This window comes from Paroedura picta, chromosome 15, assembly GCF_049243985.1.
Source record: "Paroedura picta isolate Pp20150507F chromosome 15, Ppicta_v3.0, whole genome shotgun sequence".
Classification (NCBI taxonomy): Eukaryota; Metazoa; Chordata; class Lepidosauria; order Squamata; family Gekkonidae; genus Paroedura; species Paroedura picta.
The window spans coordinates 624,011-640,125 of NC_135383.1; the positions used below are offsets into that span (position 1 = coordinate 624,011).

Consider the following 16,115-nt stretch of genomic DNA (forward strand, 5'->3'; position numbering starts at 1 on the left):
CCCACAGTGCGTCTTGAAGACCTTTCGGGGGGACCCTGTCTCCGGTGTGGCTCATATGATGCAGGTAGCCTGTCACTCCGAACACCCTTCCAAGCGACGGCTCAGGATCGCGCCAAGCAAGCCTCAGAGGATCTGTGTGGACGCCAGCCCCAGTTTAGTCTGCCGGCCTCACCCCCAGGAAGCGTTCTTGGGACTGGTGGCTAGAGAAATGCGAGCAAAAGGCCAGGACTTGTGGGGCTCAGATTTGAGGAGGGGGCGTTGCCCAGGCCCAGCCCCTCTTGACTTCTTCAGGTCCCTGTCTGGGGGGGGGGGCGCCCTTCTCCCCCTCCCTGTTGGCACAGCCCGGAAGCGAGCTCTGTCCAGCGGCTCTGGAAGAGCCCCTTGTGCTCACAGCTGGCCAGCAGAAGACCCTGAGCCAGCCCCCCCCCCCCCTCCCCGCATGAGTCATCTGTTGACATCTCTCTGCAGGGGCATCTATTTGCGGCACTGCTGAAGAGACTCAGTGACCCTCCCTGCAAGGGCGACAGGGCTGAGCGAAGCTGTCCACACCCAAGGGTGCTGCAGCCCCACTCCCCAGACTCATGGCCAGCTCAGCGCCTGATGCAGGAGGGGCTCCTGGCCCCTTGCCCTGGTGCAGGACGGTTCGAGGCGGAAGAGTCTTGCCAGGCCGGGGCCAAAGTCCACCTGGACAAGCTGTTGTTGCCAAGACTGGCCGGCACCCAAAGGCAGGGCCCTGCATCCCTTCCTCAGCAACTGATGTTCAAAGATACCCTGCCTTGGAGCATGGAGGCTCCATCCAGCCAGTACGACTGTCAACACACCCATCTTCGATGCCTTCCTCGAATCCCATTCAGAAGCCGCCTCCATGGGGGGCCAGCCCTCCCCTTCAAGACGCAAGCCCTTCTGGTCGGCAGGGACCCGCAAGCTCGGCAGGGGTGCCGGCTCCAGGAGGGGCACGCCCGGAGATTTGGGGAGGGCCCCTCAGTGGGGTGCAGCGCCCTCGAGCCCATTTCTCCAGGGCAGCAGGGCTGTGCTCCGCCGGATCCCCAACGGCGCGGGGGGCGGGGGGCAATCGGGCGGCCGCGGGGACGCGCGGTGCGCAGATGGCGCTGGGGAGGGGGGGCGGGAGGGGCGCCGCGGTGGCCCCGCCCCTTCCTGTGGAATTTTCCCGCGGTGGGGGGGGGGGCGGGCGGGCGGCATAAAAGCGGCGAGCCTCCCGGCCGGGCCGAATTAAGGAGGGAAGGAGGCAGCCAGGCGTCGGACGGAGAGCTGTCGGCCGGTGAGTGGTCTGCCCGGGACCGTGATGCGGCGTGACGCCACAAGGGGGGCGCCCGGGGGAGGGGGGCGCCCGGGGGAGGGGGGCGCCCGACCTGCCTGCCTACCTGTCCTCCGGCCGGCCGGGGGGAGGCGCCGGTCCGCGGGGCCCCCGGGGCGCCCACCTGCAGCCCGGGCCAGCAGCGCCCCGCGGGCCATGCTGCTCTCGGCGCGGCCGTTCCGGTGAGGGGAGCCTCTCTGCCCAGGGGCAGTCTACCACGGCTCGGGGAGGCGCGGGGCTGGGGCCGCGCCATCCGCCTCCGGGACTCCGGGGGAGCAGGGTCCCGATCCGCACGCCGGCCAGGGCCGCGTGCAAGCAACCTCCCGGGTCAGCATCCGTGCCCGGCGGGGCGCGCCCTCTCCGCTGCTGCAGCACCGTGAGCCACTGGGCAGGCTAGCAGACAGGGCGCCCACCCTCCCATGCCCTGGGGGGCTGCCATGCCCTGGGGGGCGGAGGCGGGCACCCCTCTGACCTCTCGGCCTTGCCTCGGCAGCTGCTGCGAGGGAACGAGACGCCGGTGCCGCTCTGCCAAGATGTGGATGGCGACGCCCCCCTCTGGTGAGTCCCGGTTGCGCGGCGCGCCCCTCCCCCCCCACAGCCTTTCCGAGCCCCCCGCCGCCGCCCGCCATCCCACCCGCTGGGGCACGGGCAGAGAGAAAGGCAGCGGCTTCCAAGGAGCCAGCCCGGGCCTGTGGGTGAAGATCTTCCAGGTCCAGCCAGGCACAGGCAGGGGTGGGCAGGGGGACCCCCTTGGGAGAGAAAGGGGAGATCTGCAGGTGGCCAAAGGCCCATGGGGACGGGGTGCTTTCCCTGATCTCCCCCTTAATGAGATCCCCAAGCTGCAGCCTGGTTGGATGCCAGGACAAGGCCCTGCAGCAGTCTGAAAGCACCCTGCCTCCTTGGCAGGCACCCCAGGGACAGGTCCCATTTCATGTTCCCCTTCCCCTTTGGCCTTGGGGGCCCCCTGCCCCATCTCCCGCAGGCCGGTCCAGGACAGGTTGGGCAAGGTACTGCGCAAAGAGGACCAGCAGGGGCACCAGGCCCCAAAGCACCATGCAGTGGTCAGGTCCCCAACCCCCGCCCCCAGGTTCTCACTGCTTCCGAATCTCCCCCCCCCCCTCGCTAGCCATAGGAAATGCTCTGGTCTGGTCAGTCTGGGCTTCCCAGGCAGGAGGCCAGGGGTCCAGCACCCAAGAGGTCTGAGTGGCTGCCTGCCTTCCTCTCTGACCCCCACCCACCACCCCGGGCCTTCTCTGGAAGGTTTCCCACGGATCCCTCTGGCCCACAGCAGGAATCCTCCATGAGATGATCTGCACAAATGAGCCTTTCTCTGCTTTGGCCGCTGCCTGGAGGGGGCGCTCAGGCTGTGGGGGGGAGGGAGCCCCCCTCCACCTAGTCCCTGGTCCCTGCCCTTGGTGGCTGCTGGGTCTGCCCCTGGCCCTGCTCTAATGGGGGTCTGTGAGAGCTCAGAGCCAGTGTGGGGGGAGGGGGAGAGGGGTCTGCAGCAGTTTCCTCTTGAGCAGGGACAAGTCCACCCCTGGGGCTGCTTGGGTGTTCCCGTGTCCACCTTGCATCTTGGACCTTCCGCCCCAGCCCAGGGCACAGCCTCCCGAGGCCTCTCCTTCCCTTCCCTGGGAAAAGCAGCTTCCCCGCCAGACGTGACGTGACGCCTGTTGCCCCTGCCCACGGTGGCCTCCGGGAGCAGAGCCAGGGCGAGGGCGAGGGGACCCTGCTGCTTCCCCTGGGTGTCCCTGGAAGAACTGGTCCCTCGGGCAGCGAGGCAGGACTGGCCCCTGGAACTGCGCAGCTGTGTGTGCGTGCGTGTGTGTGCGTGGAGGGGGGTGGACAGAGCATCTTCCACAGCTGCACAAAAGGACAGGCAGGGATCGTGGGCTTGCGGGGAAGAGAGCTGTGGGCCGAGGTAAGCTGAGCCAGCCACAGAGGCCGTTCTCCAGGCCCCGCTCTAGGGGAGCTCCGGGGGAGCGTGGGGCCGATAGTGCCCTTGGGCGTGCGACTGGCCAGTGGAGGCTGGCGACTTTGAGGTTGTGTGTGTGTGTGTGTGTGTGTCATGTGGGGCCTTTGGCAGGGGGCCCAGAAGCAGCTGGGAACAGCCTGTCTCCTGTTGTGTAATCCTGGCTTCTCCCTGTGCCAGCCAGCCCGCCTGCCAGATGGGGGGGGGGGTTGTGCCCTGCATCCCTGCAGCCCCTTTGCAGGCCTGCTCGGAGTGGTGGACGGGGTGGAGGGGCAGCGGGGCAGAGGCCCCTCCCTTCCGTGGGTGTCCATTGAGCTTTGACAGGTCTCTCTCTGCCTTGTGGTCTCGGAGGGCCGCGCGGGAATGGGGGGGGGGGCATTTAGGATGCGATGGCTGCCTTTGTGTCTTGCAACTTTTTGGGATGAAATGACCCTTGGCGGGGTCATATGTGTCGGTGCAACACCCCCCCCCCATTTGTTTGATTCCTTGGCCTGCAGAAGGGGCTTTATCAGGAATGAGGACAGCTGTTCTGAGGAATTTGGGACTGAGCAGCAGCCCAGGGATCAGGGCCTTGACCCGGGAGGGGGGGGGGTACCACAAAGGGACTGCTGTTTCTTGGCCTGCAGAAGCCGGAGGGGCCCAGGCTAACTGCCTCCCCTTCTTCACTGCTATGCTGCTTCATATCTGGCTCCCACTGCTTTCCAGGGGCTTTTACCCCAGCTCATCTGGCCTGGAGTGCCCCTCTCCCCCCAGTGTGGGCATCTGGATGCTGATTTCCGGGGGGGGGGGGCTGCTGGAGCAAGGCCCTGCACACAGGGTGGTGGTTCCCCCTTCACTCCGTTAAGGGCTAGTTGTAAGAGATCCCCCCCCCCCTTCATGAATATATGGTAGGCTCCAAATCGGGGCGGCTCTGACTCTTCCTTCCAAGCTTGCAATTGGCTGGACGGAGCTCCCCTTCAAGCAGTGGGGTGGGAAGGGGGCAGGGCACCAGTGGAGGCAGCCAGAGATCTCTGTGCCCCCCTGCAACGTCCCTCTGGCCTTGGGGATCTGGCCTGCGTTGCCCTGACAAGAGAGGAGGTGGCAAACAGGCAGTCCTCCCTGGGGAAGGGTTGGAGGCCATGCAGAGGCACTTAGGGACGTTGTTTGCTGCTCCAGGTAAGGCCAAGATGCCTCCCTGTCTCTGGTGCCAGGGATGTGGGCCCTGGGCCGGCCGCTGCCCGTGGGGAGGAGCAGGAAGGTGCTCTGGGTGGTCCTGTGCCAGCGCCAATGCCGTGGGTGGCAGCCTGGGTTGTGTGCTGCTGTGGCAGGTCTGCCAGGGTCCGGAGGGCCGTTTCCTGGCTGACAGGCTGGCGGGGAGGCAGCCTTCACTCAATCCAGATGACTGTTAATTTGTTGTTTATGTTTCCAGTGAGAACTCTCCAGCCAGAGAACCCACAGGCCTGGCCCTAGACTGGAGTCCCGCTGGAAAAGAATTCACGGGCGCACCTGCTTCTGGGTCATCCAGGGACTTTTGGGGGGAGGGCAGCCCCCTCTAGAGTGACTCTCAAACCCTGGCCAAAAGGCAGAGGAGCACGTTAAAGCCTCCTTGTGTGTCCCCACTTGAGCCACGGTGGGCAAAGCCACCAAGGCTGTCCGGCCCCCACCAGCCAAGCCAAGCTGTCTCTTCAAGAGCTCCCTGGGAACAAGTGAGGGGGGGCTGGGAGTCCTGTTACTCCCCCCAAACACACACCAATGCCTGGCTGCTCCTGCTGAACCCAGAGGAGGGGGAGGGGATGGTGGAGGGTCTCCCTCTCTTGCCCTCCAGGGCATGGGCTGAATGGGCAGCTGGGGGGGGAGGAGGGTGCAAAGAGAGCAGCTGCCACGCAAACTACTTGGGCATGGAAGGGGCACTGGCCATTGGGCCTCTATCCCCTGTGGCTTCCCAGCCATGCCGCCAAAGGACCCTTGGGAGGGGGTTCTCCTGCCCAAGAGAGGCATCGTTGCCTCCCTGGTTGGTCCTAAGGAGCCAAGTTTTCTCTGGCGGGAGGGGGGGAGGCGAGAGGGATCCTGTGCTTGCCTCCACAAGCGCCCGGCTCCTCAGCAGAGCATCTGGCCCCGAACCCTCAGTGGGCTCTCCCTCTGAATTCCTGTCGCTTCCTTGTAGGCATGCCTAGCATTTCTCTGCGTAGTGTTAATTTTGAAAGAGTTCCTTCTGGAGGAGATTTGTGGGGAGGGGATGTAGGTGGGCATTCCCCCCACAGCGGCTCGAAGAAGCTCAGAGCCTTCTGTTTACTCCTCAGGGCCTTCCACGTGAACGGCTGCTGAGTCCAAAGGGCATACCACGGCACGGATTCCTTAGCTTGGCGCCCCTGTGCAGAGCAGCCTGCTGGCTAAGAGGCCCCAATTCCCTCAAGGACAGCCCCATAAAAAGGAGCCCTTCCGGCCCGGGCCGGGCGCTGGGTCACCAGCTGGGCTTGACCGGCTGAAATTCTTGACTCTCCCTTCTGGCTCCAGAAGAGCAGCTGCCGGGTTCAGCCTCGGCCGGACGGCACCTCCTTTCAAAGTCGGGAAGCTCCCGTGCCCCCTCTCCCCTGCGGCATGCGCTGGCCAGCCCGGACCCAGCCGTGGTGTGCTTATTTGGGCGGGGCCCATGGGAGGGGGGCACCGAGTGAGTGTGGGCGGGTGGGGGGGCCTGAGGCGCTGGGATTGTGGCTGTTGTTTGGCTCTGACTGCTGTTTTCTTTCAGATGAAGGAGGCCATGAACTTGCCTGGCTTTGGAAACCCATCAAGGGCAGGGTGCAAAACACACGAGTAGGATATGTCCCTTCGCGCTTTCTCTGACGAGTAGGGCCAGCCTGGAGGAGAGAGAGGGCCTCTGGTTCTCTCCTCCTGGCCACGGGAGGGGGGGGGAATGTTTTGTTTCCAAGCAGCCCTCACTTCGATGGGGGTGGGGAAATGCGGGGTGGGGGTGGGAGGTGGAATGAAGCAGAAGCAGTGTCGAGATTGGCTTTGGCCCAGCAGATCCGTGCATGCGCCTGCGGCAAAGAGGTTTCCGTGCTGGGGGAGTGAAAGCTGAGCTGTGTGGCTCACTGGACGGCATGCGCTGCTCTCACACGCACCATGAGAGAGGGCAGCGTCATGCTGAAGCTGACACTGAAGCTGCCAAGCAACCAGGGGGCTGGGCTCAGGACAGTGCAGCTCTGGAGAGTGCTCAGCTGACACGGTACGCGCAAACCACGACCAGGACAACACCGTGGGGCTGACGGGTCCCAAGGCCCAGCGACAGGGGCTGGGGGTGTGAACGCATGCAGCTACGCTCCACGCACCCACTGGGGCTTCTGGGGCCCAGTGCTGGCTCCTCCAGGCAGGGGTCTTCCCCACCCCCTCCCACCTCTCCTCTGAGCAGGAGAGGCGGCAGGGGGTTGAGCCCAGGGCCGGTGGCCAGCCGAGCAGGGGCTCTCCCACGGGGCCGCCATGCATGGCTCTCTGCAGACTGCAGGAGGGTGACAAGGAGACCGTCTCGCAAGGGTGCAGCCTTCCCGGGGGATTGGCACTGCAGAGGCAGCCACGGTGGCAGCACAGCCACGTCCACGTGGCTCACAGGGGCTGGCCACTTCACCCACTCTGCTTTCTTGGCCGAGGCAAAAGCCAAACACCAGAAGGGGACTGATGGATCCGGTGCCTTCGGCCCTCTTTTACTCGGCGCCCTGGTCTTGTGGGGCCCACCAAGGTCCTCCGCTTGCCTCCCCTGCCCTGCCAGCCTTCCCCTCGGGGGTCCCTTTGAGAGGCCTTGCAGGGGGGAGGTGCCTGAAGAGACCGGGCCGGGGGGGGGGGGGGGCTCCGCTTCTCCTGGTGTGACTCCTGTGCAGCAAGGAAGACGGTGGCTGCAGACGGCCCCTCCTGACTTCTCCTCTGCTGCTCTCCAGGTATATTCCAGTACGTCAAGAAGCTGTTCCTGACTGAACAAGCTGGTCGGGCTCAGGCAGTGGACTTCCTGCGCAAGAATGTGGCCAACTCCATCTCCATGGCGAACCTGGTCATGGGCCTCTCGTCCATCCTGTGCAGCCTCAATGGGTAGGTGGGTTCCCAGAGGGATGGCTGCTGGGCTTCTCCGCAGATCCCACCGGACATCCAGGCAGATCTTCTGGGCCCGGTCTTTGGGGAGTGGGGGCCCTGCAGGGGCAGGAAGGGGACAACTTCAGAGGGCAACTTCAAGCCCTTGGCTATGCCAATGGGCTGCTTGCTGCCTCAGGGAGCTGTGCCCCCACCCCAAGAACCCTTGCCTTGGACAGCCTCAGGAGACAGACAGGCGGGCACAAGGGCTTGGCAGCGGGCTGCAGTCCTCGCCTCGTGCACTGTCGGCTTTGTCTCAACGCTCCTGGCCTGCCCTCTCCCTCCAGGCTGCACCAGTATGCTTGCTGGCTGGTCTTGATCGGATTCCTGCTGGACCTCGCAGACGGAGCCGTCGCCAGGCAGCTGGACGCTTGCTCCGCCTTGGGTGAGGCAGGCGCAGGCCCCGCCCCGCCCCGCCCCTCCCCACCCCACCCCCCTGCCCAAGCAGCGCTGCGGCGGAGGGGGAGTCGTGACCCACTTTGTGCTGGAGAATCCCTCTCCTTCCCAGAGGGCTTGGGAGGTTCTGGCAGCCCAGCTGAAGGCTGCTTCCTGCTGTCCCGCTGACTTGTCCGGCTGGCTTGACCTCCTCCCACCCCGAAAACGATGCCCAAGTTGGCCCCGCTCTGTGGCCCTGGACTGGCCAGCAGCTTGGATAACGGCTGGGGAGAAATGCCCTGCCCGAGTCTTGAGAAGGGCCCCTGGCCAGATCCGGTGTTTGCTTGTGTGTGAGGAGGAGCATGGCCAAAGTGTGAGCCTGTGCTTCTGTCCTGGTGTGACCAGTCTCCCCCGCCCCACAGGTGCTAAACTGGATGACTTTGCCGACTTCACCACCTTCGGCCTGGCGACCGCTCTGCTCCTGCAGGCCCACGGCATCCTGGAGGGGGTGCTGGCCATCGTGTACGTGCTGGCCGTGTTCACGCGCCTCTGCTTCTTCTCCAGCGGTGAGTCCCTGGCCAGATCCAGCAGAGCGTCCGGATGGCAGGAAACCGACTTCAGAGAAAGGAATCTCATTTGCTGGGTGGGAGATGGCCCCGCAGGAGTCCCCACTCAGAACTGCCTCTTGAAACACAAGGGGTTCTGGCTCAGGGAGCTGGCAGGATTCCTCCAGGTCTGTCAAAGTGCCTTTCTCAGTCTCCAGGCCGCCAGGGACCTCCTGCTCTCCTGCTGGGGCTACCTGAGGCTTCCTCCTCTGGGGCTGGCCGGGCTTCTGCTGTAACACCGTTGCAACCACACTGCAGGAGGAGCTGGCCCAGGGTTCCGGGAGAGGCAGGGTGGTCTCCTTGCTGCCAGTCGGGTCTCCTGCAAGAGGACGTGGACCAAGGGGCCTCCTGCATGTTCCCACGCTGTGGCTTTTCTGCCATCTCCCCTTTGCCCCCCTTCTTGCAGGGATCCCCTTCATGTACCGAGGCCTGCCTTGCCCCTATGGCTCCTCTGTGCTGGCGTCCACCTTCCTCCTCACCGGGGGGAACCTCGTGGTCCTGCGGATAGTGGCTATGGTGATGATTCTCTTCATGGTGGATCAGGGCTTCTACCCACACGACAAGGTGCTGGAGTCCCAGGCTTGGAAGAAGGCCGTCTATGTGGGAGGTGAGTTCCGGGCAGGCCAACGAAGGCCTCTGAACTGGGATGGTCCACTTGGCGGCAGCCTTGGCTGAGGGTGGGATGGCTCCTTCCTGGCCAGTGGACGCCACTGAGCCACACGTGCTTGGTGGGGCCAAGGAGTCTCCTGCCTCCCTCCCTGCTTCTGCTGCTTCCTGGGGTCAGACGCCAGAGTCTGGGCTTAGCAAGGAGAGGCCTAACCAGAGACGCTGCTGCTCTGGCCCCTAAATTGTCATGCAGTTGAGACAAAAGCCAGCCACCCCATTCTTGAGAGCTAAGAACTGGATTGCAGCCAGCTGAACGATCTCCGGAAATTCACTCCTCCCCAGGCAGGGTCAGGGGGGAGAGGTTCTGCAAGAAATTTTCTCTTTGCGGATGGCTGCTGCTACCCCCCCCCCCCCACACACACAGAAACACAGTGGTCTGAGGACAGCTCTCAGCTCCCTCTGCTGTGCCAATTAGGAATGATGCCAATAAGTTGGGGAGGGGGAGTGAAACTCCACAGCAGAAGGGCTGGTCTGTAGGGGTCTGAAGCCCCATGCAGTGACTGCTGTTGGCTTCTATGCGAGGGCACCCCAAATCCCACAGGGGGTTTCCCTGAGCTCCTTCTTCGTCTGGCAACAGTTTGGAAGTGTGTGATGCCAGGATCTCCCCCCCCCCCCCATGCTAGGAGTCTTGTAGGCTGGGAGCCTAGAAACTTTTGGCAAAAAGAGGGACATGTGCTCCTTGAAGGGGAGCCATGATCGGGATTCTCTCTCTGGCTTTGCAGGGGTCGTGGTGGTCTTCTTCTCTGCCTTCCCGACAGCCTCACTCTACTATCTCCTGTGGTCCCTCACGTACATCTTCTTCCCGACGGCCTTGTGGAGCCACAAAGCGTGAGACCATCCGGGGCTCTGCACAGACCACGCCGGCTTCAGCCCCGCTGCGGTCAAGTGTCCGAGGGAGGCCTGCGGTCCCTTCCGAGCGACCCAGTGTTAGCGCCCATGAGTTGCCTAAAACCTTACTAAAGCTTTCACCGTCCTGACTTGAACGAAATGGCTTTCGGGTCTCCGTCCTCTTCTCGCGCTGTGTCCTCTCCGCAGGAGGGCACCCTAGGGGGCCCAGCGGCTGCCCGGTAAAGGAGCCGCATCGCCCTCCATGCCTCAGCTTCGGTGTAGATATGAATGGACAGATTTTTGATAAACAAAGAACACTCTAGACTGAAGAGCAAGTTGTTTTTAGATTCCCCCCCCCCCCCCGGCAGTCCTCGGTGCAACATGTTGACGTTTCTGAGGGGCTTCCTCGTGCTCCCCAATGCCTGTCTGGGATCCTCTTCTCCCCCGGGGAAGGAAACCCCACCCTCTATGCCCCCATTCAGCCGTCTTTGCCTGGGAAGCTGGGGGGGAGGGGGGGTGAAGTGAGTGACGGAGCCTGATTGGTTCATCTGGATTTGCAGCACTTCTTCATGGAGTTGATCCTTATTGCTCTGGGACCAAAACTGGACTGCAGTGAAAGGGGAACGGCTGCTCCCCTCCCACCATGCCCATACCCTGCCCAGGGACAGGTTGAACTCAGTCTGCCCCCACCCCCCCACTGAACTATTTAACGTCTTCAGGGTTGAACTTTTCATACCCCTTAGATAGATGGGTCCAGGACTTCCCTGGCTCCTTTAGAGACAGAGGGCCACCTCAGTGGCTTTCCCTTATTGAAAGCACTAATCCCTGTACAAAAGTGCCTGGAGTGCCTCTCAAGCCCCAAAGTTGCTCAGTCCCAAAGCAAATCAGTGGGTTGTGCCCGAGAAGAAGAATCTCTTTACCTAGGCTAGAACTTTCTATTGTGGGGCAAAGACCCAAGCCAGTACTTTGCCTGGAGCCAGCAAGGAGATTTGTTGCTGTCGAGAGAGAACAAAACCGTCCCTGCACTGGGACGCTACTGTGCTATTTATTTTTTACTGATGATGATTTACAGATTTTCCCGGGAAATGTAATTTTCTCCCTGCAGTTTGTTTGATGAGGGTGAGGAAAGATTTGTCTTGTGTGTGTGGAGGGAAGTCACTGGAAAACTGTATTTGGAACTTATTATCTTGTGTTTGGAGAAATAAAATGTAAAGACTGTGATGCTGCTGTCTTGCAAGTTGACTTTGCTTGGAATGGCCCCCCTTGGGCAGGGCGATCAGGGCACCTTTGGGGCCAGTGAAGCTTGGGGGGGGGGGGCAGGGGCAGCTTTGCTGCACGGAACAACACAGCAGCTATTTCAAAAAGGGTTGAGGCCTCAAACCCTCTTACAGGCCCAGGCAAATGCAGGAAAAGCCCCAGCTTTATTTCAAAAGTTTATTTCTCAAACCACAGTCATAAATAGGGTCCTGAAACGAGGCGAGGCCAGAGGGAAGCCCCTGGGGCCGTCCGTCTGTGGTGAGGGGGGGTCCAGTCCCGTGGGGCAGAGGGCGGCCGGTTGGCCGGGGGGGCTCCGCTGCTCCGGGCCTGACCCACGGGGGACCCGGCTGCTGCCCCAGCGCCGCTCACTCACCGGCCGCCTGCATCTGCTTGCAGAAGGCGTCGAACTGCTGCTGCTCCAGCTCGGTCATCACTCGGTTGAGGGCGTAGATCTGCGGACCAAGCAGGGGGGGCGGCTGAGAGGCCGGCAGGGGGGGGGCGCCTTTCCCGGGCCCGCGACGGCCTCCCTAGAGCTCCGCCCCACGAGGCGGCGGGAACCCCGAGCGGCCGGAGGGGGGGGGGAACGGGAGGGGGGGCACACAAGCCCCCCCACCCCCCCCCCAGGGCCCGTACCTCGGTCGGCCGCGGCTGCGCAGGCGGGGAGCCCGTGGATGCTGCCGCTGCTGCTGCTGCTGCTGCTGGCTCTTGGCGGGCGCTGCTCGGGCCTCCCCCCCTCCCCCGACTGCTCCTGGCCAGGGAGGCTCGCCCGCCCCCTTTACCTCGGCGCGCTGCCGCTGCTTGAGCTCCTGCTGGGCGGCGCGCTGCTTGGCCTTCTCCCCGCGGCTGCCGGGCGGCTCCCGGGCCTTCGGCGGCGGCGGCTTCTCGCGCCGGGCTCCGCCGGCCTCCATCCTTCCTTCCTTCCCTCCCTCCCACACGGCCGGGCGGCAAGATGGCGGCGCGGGACGGGCGCATGCGCGGCAAGATGGCGACGCGCGCGTCTTCCGGTGAAGGAGGCGCCTGCGCGGGAGCAGGGGTGGGCTGGCGCATGCGCGGGAGCAGGGGCGGGCGCGACTTCCGGCGCGGGCGACCGAGGGGGAGGTGTCGGGGCGTCGGTGGCGTCCGGGGGTGGGTGGGTGCGGGGCGCTCCTCCCTCCTCCCTCCCTCCCTCGCTCGGTGTCCGCGGCGCTCCCGGGGCGATGGCGGCGTCGGGGGGGTCGGGGGCGTCGTTGGCGGCGTGCCGCCTGCGGGACGAGCTGCTGTGCCCGATCTGCCTGAGCCTCTTCCAGGAGCCGGTGAGCTTCGGCTGCGAGCACTACTTCTGCCGGCGCTGCATCGCCGAGCACTGGCGGCGCCAGGAGGAGAAGGGCCGCGACTGCCCCGAGTGCCGCCGCCCCCTGGCCGAGCCCGCGCCCGCGCCCAGCCTCAAGCTCGCCAACATCGTGCAGCGCTACGCCGCCTTCCCGCTGGACGCGCTGCTGCCGCCCGCCCGGCCCCCCGACGGCCCCTGCCCCAAGGAGCACGCGCGCCTGCGCCTCTTCTGCCTCGCCGACCGCGCCGTCCTCTGCTTCTTCTGCGACCAGCCTGCCCTGCACCAGCAGCACCCCGTCGCGCCCCTCGACGACGCCTTCGACGAGCTCCAGGTAGGGGACGGGCCGGGGGGGAGGGGCGCAGCTGGGCGGCCGGAGGGGCCACGCCTCACCCCCCCCCAAACCCACTCTCTCTCTCTCTCTCTCTCTCTCTCTCTCTGGCGCCCCCGCAGCGGGAGCTGAAGGAGCAGCTGCAGGCGCTGCAGGACAGCGAGCGCGGCCACACCGATGCCCTGGCCCTCCTCCGCAGCCAGCTGGCCGACACCAAGGTAGGGCCCCGAGGACGGCGCCGGCCTGCCCAGGGCAGAACGCCCAGCCAGGCAGTGCCCCCCCTTTGTGGTGCGTCAGGCCTTCGTGGCCCCGCCCTGGGATTCCTGACTGCCCGGGCCAGTTCTTTCACCGCACTTTATTGGCTAACTCCACCGCAATTGAATACCTGTGGCATGGATGACGCTCCAAGACCAGCCAGCAGGAGCATGCCGTCAAACCTCTAAAGCCTAATAAAACTTCCCAACTAAGTAATGTTAGCAGAACAAAAGGGGGAATGTTATTCTTGCCGTTTCTTAGTCTTTGCTGTCAAATGGGCCGGGGATGATATCCCCGTGCTGCAGACCAAAGGTAGGCTTACTAAAGGGCATAAAGGCAAGCCCATGGCCGAGGCCCCCCTGGACCTTGAGGGGCCTGCAGCCATGAGCTCAGGAGGCCCACCTGGGTCTCCCCAAGCCCTCTTGAGGCTGGAGCGGGGCTGGCTGCCTGGGGTGGGACACGGCCCCCCCGCCCTCATTGACCCGTGCCGCCTCCTCTGTGCAGGCCTCTGCCAAGGGCCTGCGGTCCACCATTGGGGAGGCCTTTGAGCGGCTGCACCGGCTGCTGCGGGAGCGGCAGAAGGCCATGCTGGAGGAGCTGGAGGCCGACACCGCCCGGACCCTGACGGACATCGAGCAGAAGATCCAGTGCTACAGCCAGCAGCTGCGCAAGGTGCAGGAGGGCAGCCAGATCCTGCAGGAGAAGCTGGCTGAGACGGACAAGTACACCTTCCTTGTGGGCATCGGCTCCCTCTCGGAGAGGTGTGTGTGTGAGTGGGGGGGGGAGGGTAGTTCAGGGGGGAGGTGATCAGGTGGCAGTGTCCGAATCCAGGATGTGCACTCTGAACTCCCTTGGCTGGTGGCCAGGGCCCCGAGCCAGGAGTGAATTGGATGCCCTCTTCCTCCTCCTTGCAGGCTGAAGGGCAAAGTCCACGAAACAAACCTCACGTATGAAGACTTCCCTACCTCCAAGTACCTCGGACCTCTGCAGTACACCATCTGGAAGTCTCTGTTCCAGGACATCCACCCAGGTGAGGGCCAGCCCCCGGGCCTTGCCCTTTTTGACTCTGTGTCTGGGGACGGGGGGGGGGGAAGAGCAGAGGTCCTTGGGGACCCCCCCCCCACCCGCCCAGAATGCTGTCAATATAGAAACATTTTTTTTCTTTTGACATTATCCTCTTTGACAAGGGAAAGCCCCATCCTTTCCAGGAGCCGGTGAGCACTGTTTCAGGGAAAAACTGAAATATATTATTTTTCTATCAAATCTAAGCTGTTTTTCCTGATTTTGCTTCAGAACGAGCTGAAAACTGCTTCACTCTGCTACCAACACACATGGGTCTTTAATGTTTGCTAACTAAGAAGTATAGGAAAAATAAAAGCTGGAGCCAGAAAACAAATTATCTAGTAAAAATATAGTATTGCTGGAAAATAAGCTGTCTCATAGGAGTGCTGATATGTTTGGAGGTTAAGCCGAAGTTTGTAACACTGAAAATGCTCCATTCTTTAATAATATCATTAAACCCAACAGAAATGAGCTCCCCCTTTTTAAGAATGTAGTAGAACAATATATTTTAATTTAATACATTCAAAAGCTAATCGAATATGTCTTCCTGTTTACCTGCCTATGAGCCAACCGGAAAAGCTGGGCTGTAAAAATTAAGCTATTGTTATCGGGAAGAAAAATTGTCCTCCCCTCTAATATTTCTGGCTTTTTCTGAGGACTTCCCTCTCTAGGCCTGCCATATCTTCTCCCTCCCTATGGGCCGGGAGACCCAGCGTGGCGTGGCGGTTAAGAGCAGCGACCTCTAATTTGGAGAACCGGGTTTGACTCCCCACTCCTCCATGTGCAGCCAGCTAGGTGACCTTTGGCATGTCTCAGTTCTCTCAGCCTCACCTCCCTCACAGGGTGTCTGTTGTGGGGAGAGGAGGGGTAAGGCGATTGCCAGCTGCTTTGAGATTCCTTCAGGTAGCGAAGAGCAGGGTACGAAAGCCTCTCAGCTCTTCTGGCCTGCGGTGCCTGTTCTGAATGCCCTCCCTCCCTCCCTCCCCCGCAGTGCCAGCAGCACTCACCCTGGATCCTGCCACTGCTCACCAGCGCCTCATCCTGTCGGACGACTGCACCATCGTGGCCTATGGCAACTTGCACCCCCAGCCCCTGCAGGACTCCCCCAAGCGCTTTGACGTGGAGGTCTCCGTCCTGGGCTCGGAGGCCTTTGGCAGTGGCGTCCACTACTGGAGGTGGTGGTCTCCGAGAAGACCCAGTGGATGATCGGCCTGGCACACGAGGCTGTCACCCGCAGGGGCAGCATCCAGATCCAGCCCAGCCGCGGCTTCTACTGCATCGTCATGCACGACGGCAACCAGTACAGCGCCTGCACGGAGCCCTGGACACGGCTGAACGTGAAGAGCAAGCTGGAGAAGGTGGGGGTCTTCCTGGACTTTGACAAGGGGCTGCTGATCTTCTACAACGCGGACGACATGTCGTGGCTCTACACATTCCGGGAGCGGTTTCCTGGTAAGCTCTGCTCCTACTTCAGCCCTGGCCAGAGCCACGCCAACGGCAAAAACGTGCAGCCACTCCGGATCAACACTGTCCGCATCTGAGGGCTCCTCTCTCCCTCCCCCCCCCCCAAAAAAGGGAGGGACAGTGCTTGTGTGAGCAAAGCAGCTGTGACTGTTGGCTGCACGGAGCTGGTGGGGGGAGGGCTGAAGGCAGAGGGCTCCTTGTGAGTAGTTGGGGCCAAGGGAGCTTTGTTGGGGTGTTGAGGGGACAGCTGGGAGGTGGGAAGAGGGAACGGGCCCTTCTGCAGGGAGGGCCAGCAGGGAAGCGCTTCGCGGGGACATGGAGCAGCTGGGGCTGCACTTCTGCATGTACTGATTGTCCATCTCCCCTCTCCATTGGTGTACCTGGGAACTGGGCCCATGGCCACTTGTACAGCCCTCCGTCCTTCCGGGCTGTTACCAAGGCGGTGTGCAAAATGAACTCTTGTCTTATTTCATTTGGGGACCCTGGTCGACCCCCAATTTAAAAGGGTCTTTAAAAAAAGAAAATACTTTTTGTGGGTGGGGATGAGGGAAAATGGTGAAATAAAGAGGCAGTTGGGATCCCAAGCT

The 16,115-nt window shown here is 62.8% G+C and overlaps 2 protein-coding genes across 5 annotated transcripts; both read left to right on the forward strand.

Annotated features, from left to right (window-relative positions):
* The first annotated feature begins 1,160 nt into the window (after positions 1–1,160).
* On the forward strand, positions 1,161–11,074 carry TMEM269 (transmembrane protein 269). Of its 4 annotated transcripts, XM_077312358.1 has the most exons (8): positions 1,194–1,279; positions 1,809–1,873; positions 6,013–6,077; positions 7,193–7,340; positions 7,667–7,764; positions 8,177–8,320; positions 8,766–8,966; positions 9,748–11,074. In XM_077312358.1, the coding sequence occupies exons 4-8, from the start codon at positions 7,291–7,293 to the stop codon at positions 9,855–9,857; spliced, it is 603 nt and encodes a 200-aa protein (XP_077168473.1). In that variant the 5' UTR covers positions 1,194–1,279; positions 1,809–1,873; positions 6,013–6,077; positions 7,193–7,290; the 3' UTR covers positions 9,858–11,074. The 4 variants fall into 4 exon arrangements, with proteins under 4 accessions (XP_077168470.1, XP_077168473.1, XP_077168469.1 ...); XM_077312355.1 differs by lacking the exon at positions 6,013–6,077 and having other exon boundaries at positions 1,161–1,279; XM_077312354.1 differs by lacking the exons at positions 1,194–1,279; positions 6,013–6,077 and adding an exon at positions 1,342–1,497.
* Positions 11,075–12,237: 1,163 nt separating this feature from the next.
* On the forward strand, positions 12,238–15,629 carry LOC143824757 (E3 ubiquitin-protein ligase TRIM62-like). The gene is given in 6 exon segments (XM_077312353.1): positions 12,238–12,750; positions 12,870–12,965; positions 13,507–13,763; positions 13,917–14,032; positions 15,056–15,235; positions 15,238–15,629. Coding segments are annotated over 6 exon segments (1,461 nt in total). The 5' UTR covers positions 12,238–12,306; the 3' UTR covers positions 15,606–15,629.
* The last annotated feature ends 486 nt before the right edge of the window (positions 15,630–16,115 follow it).